The following is a 9,363-nucleotide window of genomic DNA, read 5'->3' as shown; positions in this document are numbered from 1 at the left end:
TTAATACACAGGGTCTCACTCTGTTGCCCAAGGTGGAATGCATTGGTGCGATCACAGCTCACTGAAGCCTCGACTTCCCCAGGCTCAGGTGATCCTCCCACCTCAGCCTCCCAAGTAGCTGGCACTACAGGTGTGCACTTCCATTCCCAGCTAATTTTTGTATTTTTTGTAGAGATAGGGTTTCGCCATGTTCCCCAGACTGATCTGGATCTCCTGGGCTCAAGTGATGTGTCTGCCTCAGCTTCCCAAAGTGCTGGGATTACAGGCATGAGTTACCGCACCCAGCCTGGCTAATTCTTATATTTTACTTCTTAATTAACTCTAAGCAAGATATAGGATATATAGTGTCTCTGCATTTTATATAGTTAGACAGCCTGAGACCTGGGAAGTTTATTTGCCTAATTTCAAATGGATAAGTAGGTTTAAACTGTGGTGCTTTGACTCCTGTTAAATACTTTTTCTACTCTTCTATGCTGCTAAGATTACTTACTTAGAAATTCAGGAAAGAACTTTTGACCTTTCTAATCTCTTGTTATTCATAGTAAAATCCTGGGGATCTCATTTGTAGGGATACTAATATCTCATCTGAAACATACTTATTCAATGAACCACTTTTCTCCTAAAATTGGTTGCTTGCATACCATAAAATAATTATAGAGGCTGGGAGCGGTGTTCCATGCCTGTAATCCGAGCACTTTGGGAGGCCAAGGTGGGCAGATCACCTGAGGTCAGGAGTTCAAGACCAGCCTGGTCAACATGGTAAAACTCTGTCTCTACTAAAAATTCAAAAATGAGCTGTGTGTGGTGGTGCATGCCTGTAATCCCAGCTACTCAGGAGGCTGAGGCACAAAAATTGCTTAAACCCAGGAGGCAGAGGTTGCAGTGAGCTGAGATTGCACCATTGTACTCCAGCCTGGGTGGCACAGCAAGACTCTGTCTCAAAAAATAAAATAATTCTAATTGCCCTTTCTTTTTAACAGTATTTGCCTGTATTCAGAACAAAAGAAAGCTTGGAAAAGGTGGTGGTGGTTGGTCATTTTTTTTTTTAAATATATGCATTTGCTTTTAAGAACAATTTTTATTCCATTTCTATGAAATGTAAAGTTAAAGCCCCAACTTGTTTAGTTTGAAATATTACTTGCAATTGTTCTTATAAACTGGCTGATTGATAATGAGCTAGCTACTATTTAAATGTCTAAGCTTTCCTCGTTTCTCATTTTGTTATCAGCTCTACAAAACACAGACTCGATCAGATCTTTTCTAGGTAATTTTAATTTAGTAATATGTTACTTTTAAATATTTGGACTAGGTGTAAATTTATATAACTTATTTTAATAATACCTGATTTGTGCTTTTATTACTGTTTTTAATAGGCAAGAAAACAGCATATTACTGGTGAAAGCTTACTGGAATGAACTTTTTACTCTTGGTCTTGCCCAGTGCTGGCAAGTGATGAATGTAGCAACTATATTAGCAACATTTGTCAATTGTCTTCACGGTAGTCTTCAACAAGGTAAAAAGCACCTTCCTTACCTTTTCCAGGATGTAGAAGGCATGAGTTTCATTGCATGTTATGACTAAAGTTAGATAGCTAATAATTAGCGTTTTAGGTACCAAAGCTCTTCTTTAGATAATTTTTACAATTGTATAAATTCACGGGTCATCTAAAAATGTTTTTTAAAGAGAGTAAAATAAAATCGAAGACAGTATACTTAAGTATGGCAGGCTATTTCAGACCAGGCCTTGTGAATTTTCGTGCAACTATCAAAGAATCCAGGGTGAGCTTCTGTAGAGGGGATCAAATATTTTAAAATATATACTGCTCAACAATTTTTGAACTGCCTTTCTTTATTATAACCCTTTGAATCCTAAGATAGATTGATTTTGTATCAATTCATCAGGGTGTATTCTCTCACCTAAACAGTTCTGAAGAGTCAAGGAACAATACTTTTTATTCTATTTTTCCTTTCCTAGATGCCAAGGTAATTGCAGCTCTCATTCATTTCACGAGACGACCACTCACTGACTTATAAATGCTTAACTATAGAATGGTTTATGATTACCCCAAACGGTGCCCCATCAACAAATGGGGAAAATTGCCTTTTGAGCTCAGGAATAATTTATAAATTGGGGACTACCTTTTAGTTCCCTAGCATATTCTATTTCTTGTTTTATATAATTTTTAAGTCATTTGCTTCTTCCTTATATTTAATAGCAGAGGGGTAATCACCTTAAAATGTCATCAAAAATAGATCTACCAGAAGGCAGCATCACATTCCCATCTTACTTACGGACTCCTACCCCTGGTTCATGTCTTACATGCCTGTAATGGTTATAAAGCCTACCTTCAGGAAAGCTGTGATTGACAGATTACTAATGGATGTGTTTTACATATGTCCCTCTGCTATAAATTAAAATCTTTTTTTCCCCAAAGTCAATAACACACTTTTAAATATTAAAATCTTTATTGTAAAACTTTATTCTGCCTCAGTTTTCTTTCTTCTTAACAACATTTTTATTAGGTATTTGTTTTTATTATAGTAGTCTTGGTAGTAAAACATGTAGATGGTTTTGCTCATTTTTTCCCAACCAATATAAGTTTAAATAAAGTCCTATTACCAAAATTTGAGTCTTATTCTAGTTTTCCAGTGTTTTAGATGGTTATCTTTACATTCTGTCTTCTCAAAGGTGTATCTTGAAAGCAAACATTTCAGCCAGGCGAGATGGCTCACGCCTATTATCTCAGCACTTTGGAATGCTGAGGTGAGATTGCTTGAGCCTAGGAGTTTGAGACCAGCCTGGACAATACAGTGGTACCCTGCCTCTACAAAAAAATTTTTAAAAATTTGTTGGCCACGGTGGCACATACCTGTAGTCCCAGCTACTTAGGAATCTGGGGCAGAGGATTACTTGAGCCCAGGAATTTGAGGTTGCAGTGAGCTATGATTGCACCACTGCACCCTAGCCTGGCCAACAGATTGAGACCCATTTCTTTTTCTTTTTTTTTAAAAAGGAGCCATTACGTTTAAAGTTTTTCTTTTTTGTTTTTTTTAAACAAGTAAGGTGCCATAAACATTCACATAATCCATTTTTTATATATAATTTTTTCCAAAAGCAATTACCATGAGAAACTAATTCATTTTTTAAAAGTACTTTTGCAACATCAAAAGAATTAAGATGAAATATAAACCTGGCTGGGTGTGGTGGCTCACAATTTGGGAGGCTGAAGCAGGCAGATCACTTTAGGTCAGGAGTTCAAGACCAGCCTGGCCAACATGGGGAAACCTTGACTCTACTAAAAATACAAAATTTGGCCATGCATGGTAATGTGCACCTGTAGTCCCTGCTATTCGGGAGGCTTGAGGTGGGAGAATTGTTTGAACCCAGGAGTTGGAGGTTGTAGTGAGTCAGGATCACCCACTGCACTCCAGACTTGGGCAACAGAGCGAGACTCTTGTCTCAAAAAAAAATAAATAAATATAAACCTTTCTACTTAGAATTTTTATACAGATTGTATACTAACAGCTTCTTGTTGAATGAACAGTATCTTAAGATGATTAATTTTAGCTATAATTGCAGAAATACTGAATTTTAAACATTTCTACATTGATTATACTCAAAGCTTAAAAATTCATGAGAGGAAGGCCAGGCACAGTGGCTCATGATCCCAACACTTTGGGAAGTATAGGTGGGCTAATCACTTGAGCCCAGGAGTTCAAGACCAGCCTGGGCAACATGGTAAAAGCCCATCTTTATGAGAAATACAAACATTAGCTGGGCAGAGTAGCATGCACCTCTAGTCCCAGCTACTTGGGAAGCTGAGGCAGGAGAATTGCTTGAATCCAGGAGGCGGAGGTTGCAGTGAGCCAAGATGGCCCCACTGCACTCCAGCCTGGACAACAGGAGTAAAACCCTGTCTCAAAAAAAATTTAAGAATTAGAAAATTTTTCAGAATTCCTGAGGGAAATGCATTGGATGAAAGTAGTTCATTTTAGACAGAAACTAGAAACATTTGTTTATTTTTAATTAAAGATAAAATGTCAACAGAAAGAAGAAAATTGTTGATGGACCACATCTTCCGACTACAGGAGTTTTGTAACAGCATGGTTAAACTCTGCATTGATGGATATGAATATGCCTACCTGAAGGCAATAGTACTCTTCAGTCCAGGTATATAAACATTTACTATTCATTCAAAATAAAATGTTTCAGGATGTGGAGAAATAGAAACCCTCATATGTTGCAAGTGGGAATGTAAAATGGTGCAGTTGCTTTGGAAAAGAGTTTAGTGGTTCTTCAAAAGGTTAAACGTGGAGTTATATGACTCAGCAGCTTCACTTATCAGCCCAAGAGAAATGAAAATATGTATCTGTGCAAGAATGTGTATCTAAATAGAGCAGCATTATTCATAATAGCCAAAAAGTGGAGACAACCAAAATGTCCGTCAACAGATGAAGAAATAACTAAAATGTAATATATACATGCAATGGAATATCATTAAGGCATAAAAAGGAAGGAAATTCTAGTACCTACTACAATACGGATGAACCTTTAAAATGTTCTGCTAAATGAACGTTTTTGATTTCATTTATATAAAATATGCAAAATAGGCAAACCTGTATAGACATAAAATAGGTAAGTGGTTGCCACAGGCCAAGGAAAAGGAAAAAACGGGAAGTGACTGCTAATAAGTGTTTTTTTTTTTTTTTTTGGAGTGACAAAAATGTTCCAAAATTAGGTTGTTCTGATGGTTGTACCACTCTGTGAAAATACTATATATATTTTTTGAGTCTCACTCTCTCACCCAGGCTGGAGTGCAATGGCACAGTCTTGGTTCACTGCAACCTCTGCCTCCCATGTTCCAGTGATTCTCCTGCCTCAGCCTCCACAGTTGCTGGGATTAGAGGCATACACCACCACGCCTGGCTCATTTTTGTATTTTTAGTAGAGACAGGTTTCACTATGTTGGCTAAGCTGATGTTGAACTCCTGACCTAAGGTGATCTTAGGTCTTTGGGAGGCCTTGCTTAGCCTCCCAGAGTTCTGGGATTACAGCCGTCAGCCACTGCACCCAGCCTGAATTGTACGCTTTAAATTGGTGAATTTTAACGATGTTAGACATTTATCAGGATATAAAAAGGGAGGTTGAGAAGTCTGTGAAATAATATGATAGACTTAGGCAGGGTGCAATAGCTCATGCTTGTAATCCCTACACTTTGAGAGGCCAAGGTGGGAGCATTGGTCAGAAGTTGGAGAAGCCTGGGCAACATAATGAGACCTCTTCTCTACAAAAATCAAAATGGAAAAAATCAGCTGGATGTGCCGGTGTGCACCTGTAGTCTCAGCTACTCAGGAGGGTGAGGTGGCAGGATCACTTGAGCCTGAGAGTTTGAGGCTGCAGTGAGCTCTGGTCATGCCACTGCATTGTAGCCTGGGAGACAGATAGAGATGCTGTCTCAGAAATAAAATATAAAAAAATATTATAGACCTCTATTTCTGTTGCCACATCAAGGTATATAAGAAATTATGAAATCATAAATATCTCTATTAAAAAAATTATAATAGAAATATGAAACACTCTAAGCATTTCAGTGGTCACTATAACATTTCACAAAAACAAATTTTAAAAGAACTTCATAAAAATGATGCCTTGAATTCTTAGGTGTGTATTTTTTGGCATTACTAAATGGCAGAATGAGAGATGAGTATTACTATGATGATGGGTTAAATTTCCAAACATCTTATATGAGTTACCAGCAAATAGAAAAACTGTCTCTTGTTTCCTGCCAGTTTACAGTTTTCATAGATGATAAAATGATGGTAAACTCTCAATGATCAATTTCTGAACAAGAGAAATTGTTCTTTAAGTTAGGTTCTGTATTTTTCAGTCTGATCAATGTTCCTGTTCTTGTGCATCATAATAAAATTATCTGAGCAAACCTGCTTCTTTCTGCCAGTGATACAAGTAAGAACATTAAAGCCTGTTGTACTGTTTCTTCTAATGTTTCTTATGAGTTAGTAACATATGTGTCTATTCTTATCACAATTTGTCACCTTCATTTTCCTCAGGTGAAAATTGAAAGAACATAGATTTGAAGTTTATATTCTTTTTTTTTTTTTTTTTTTTTTTTTTTTTTTTTTTGAGACGGAGTTTCCCTCTTGTTACCCAGGCTGGAGTGCAATGGCGCGATCTCGGCTCACCGCAACTTCCGCCTCCCTGTTCAGGCAATTCTCCTGCCCCAGCCTCCTGAGTCGCTGGGATTACAGGCACGCGCCACCATGCCCAGCTAATGTTTTGTATTTTTAGTAGAGACGGGGTTTCACCATGTTGACCAGGATGGTCTCGATCTCCTGACCTCGTGATCCACCCGCCTCGGCCTCCCACAGTGCTGGGATTACAGGCTTGAGCCACCGCGCCAGGCCTGAAGTTTATATTCTAATGTATTGATTTTAATTTTATTTTACTAAGTATTTTTAGGATTTTCCATTTATTACTTTTAAAAATTTTCATCCATGAGAACAGAGCTTTCCATATTCAACATTTCTTCAGCAAGGCATAATTTTTATGAAGTTCTTTTAATATTTCTGTTTTTGTTAAATGTTACAATGATCATTGAAATACTTACAGATTATTTCACATTTCTGTTATACTTTTTCTGATAGAGATGATATTTATGGTTTCATAATTTCTTATATATCTTTTTACCTAAAATTAATGGAATTTTTATCTTATAAAAATATGGCATAGAATATAATCTGCAAATATTTCTTGGATTTAAAATGTCTTTTTAAGCTGAGTCATTTTAGCCTTTTACTCTTGTTAAAAGCAAAGTTACCAAATGCCTTCCTATTACTTTTGGAATGGAGAAAAAACTGTTTATTTTGGTAACATCCACTTGTTTATTAGTTGTTGGCATATGTATATCAGATAAAAAAAAATTTTAAATATGTAAAATATAGTGCTTGGTGCATAGTAGGTGGGCTCAGTCAGTATTTGTGGAATGAATGAGCCACAGATTTTATGATAGGGTTCTTTTTTGACTTAACTATTCTTTCCATCTCCACTGTCTTAAATGAACATTCAGAACTACGGTGCCAATGTATTCTTTAATGTTTCAGATCATCCAGGCCTAGAAAACATGGAACAGATAGAGAAATTTCAGGAAAAAGCTTATGTGGAATTCCAAGATTATATAACCAAAACATATCCAGATGACACCTACAGGTATCTAGAGTTAAATACTATATAATTAAAATAATTTAAAAACCTTTTGTGGATCTGTTTTCTCATTATTTCTAGTTTTACAGTAATTATGCGTTTTAGGCAGTCTTAACCTTTGAAATGCTAATGCTATAAAAAATAGTATTGCATTGTTGCAAGTACGTTACATAAAATATTTCATCTAGCTCTTGCATTTTATATAAGAGGAGGCTTCAACACAGGTTACCTTTACTCAAGGTCACATAGTAAATGATAGCACCTGTCTGTGAACCCAGGTAGTCAGACTCTAAAGTCCAAACTCTTTCTCTTCAGATGAAATAATGAATTTTGTTAGTAAAAAGAGGATAAAAAATAATCAGAAACCAGCCTAGACAACATGGTGAAACCCTGTCTCTACAAAACAATGTAAAAATTAGCCGGGGGGTCGGGGGGTGGTGATGGCACATGCCTGTAGTCCCAGCTACCCAGTAAGCTGAGGTGAGACTGCAATGATCACTTTGCTGTGATCACTTTGCTACACTCCAGTCTGGGTGACAGAGCGAGACCCTGTCCAAAATAATACTAAAAAATAACAAACAGCATTAGACTATTTTATAATTAATTTTGAAACATGGCTTATGAAATTCTGTCCAAGCTATTGCTGGCCAATGTTCTTTGAGAAAACTTTTTTTATAAGAGCCACTTTCTTTTTAAAGAGGGACATTATAGCCAAGGGGTTAGGCACATGGTTACAGAGCCAGAGTATCTGGATTTGAATCCTGACTCTGGCACTTACTAGTTTCATAACCTTGGGCACATTTCCTTACCTATAAATGGAGATAATAATAGTAGTCACTTTTTACAATTAAGGATTAAATCAGTTAATATATGTAAAGTGCTTAGGACTGTGCCTATCATATAGTAAAGGCTGTTTAAGTGTGTTTGCTTCTAATAAATAAAACATCTTATTAGTTTAGCATACTTCAAACTAGTAAAATAACATTTTTAAATATAATTTTTTATATATATTAAATAATGTAGATTTATAAACCAGTCTCATCTCAAATATCAACCTTAGTTTATCTAACTTGTTTTCCTATCCTGCTTTCTACCAGTTCTGTAGATGCTGAGTAATTTGTGGATGCTGAGTAATTTGAGAAGTAGAGCACACAGCTACAGGAAGATCACTTCATCCTGGGGGCTGCTGGTCTCATTTGGTCTGAAGTGTTAAGAGTGCAAGGCCTTAGGACAGAAGGATAAACCCACCACAATCTTTTTGGAAAGGTGGTTTTGTTGTGGTTGTTTTTCAGCATCTTTAAAAGTTACTCTAGGCCAGGCGCGGTGGTTCACGCCTGTAATCCCAGCACTTTGGGAGGCCAAGGCGGGTGGATCCCCTAAGGTCAGGAGTTCGAGACCAGCCTGGCCAATGTAGTGAAACCCCATCTCCACTGAAAATGCAAAAATTAGCTGGGCATGATGGCGGGCACCTTTAATCTTAGCTATTCGGGAGGCTGAGGTAGGAGAATCACCTGAACCCGGGAGGAGGAGGTTGCAGTGAGCCAAGATCGAGCCATTGCACTCCAGCCTGGGTGACAGAATAAGACTCGTCAAAAAAAAAAAAAAAGAAGGTCACTCTATACCTCATTAAAAATAAATTTTTACTCCTTTGTGACTGTACCTCTTTCTCAGTTTTTTACATTCTTGCTTACTTAAAAACAATACATTGTCCGTGGATAGCAGTTTTCAACTTATAAGGCAGTTTCACACAAGATAGGGTCCTGCCCTAAGGAACCTCACCACCTGGCACAGAAACTGGCAGGGATCATTTCATTCATTCTTGCAACAGCATTGTGAGAGACAGTGAGTAAGTGGCATGCACACATTTATATAGGTAGTGGGCAGTTCAATCAAGATTTGAACCCAACAGTCTTGATTCCGCATTCTCTGCTCTTCCCAGTAATAGCAACTGTTGCCTGTTTTGCCATTTCCAGTAGTTTTTTTGCAGAGCAAAACCAAGAAAATGTCTTATGTCCTGATAACACAAAACATTGTCATTCTTAAAACCTGAAAGGAGTTTTTGTTTTTTGTTGTTTTTTTTTTTTTTTTTGAGGCAGAGTATTGCTGTTACCCAGGCTGGAGTGCAATGGCGCGATCTCGGCTCAC

At 37.2% G+C, this 9,363-nt stretch overlaps 1 protein-coding gene across 7 annotated transcripts in view; it reads left to right on the top strand.

Moving 5' to 3' along the window:
• NR2C1 (nuclear receptor subfamily 2 group C member 1) overlaps window positions 1–9,363 on the top strand; it is a 58,440-nt gene that overhangs the window by 46,732 nt on the left and 2,345 nt on the right. For 4 of the 7 annotated variants that reach the window (XM_017515927.2, XM_017515932.2, XM_017515914.2 and 1 more), the window contains exons 11-13: window positions 1,374–1,513; window positions 4,033–4,170; window positions 7,119–7,224. In XM_017515927.2, the coding sequence (XP_017371416.1) occupies window positions 1,374–1,513; window positions 4,033–4,170; window positions 7,119–7,224 (384 nt within the window). Of the gene's footprint in view, window positions 1–1,373; window positions 1,514–4,032; window positions 4,171–7,118; window positions 7,225–8,315; window positions 8,485–9,363 lie in introns of all 7 variants that reach the window. The other 3 variants (XR_001820932.2, XM_017515920.2, XM_017515942.2) reach the window with 3 other exon arrangements.

The sequence above is a fragment of the Cebus imitator genome, unplaced genomic scaffold, assembly GCF_001604975.1.
Source record: "Cebus imitator isolate Cc_AM_T3 unplaced genomic scaffold, Cebus_imitator-1.0 Scaffold18, whole genome shotgun sequence".
NCBI lineage: Eukaryota > Metazoa > Chordata > Mammalia > Primates > Cebidae > Cebus > Cebus imitator.
The sequence above is the reverse complement of the archived record's forward strand: the minus strand, read 5'-3'. Positions and strand labels throughout refer to the sequence as shown.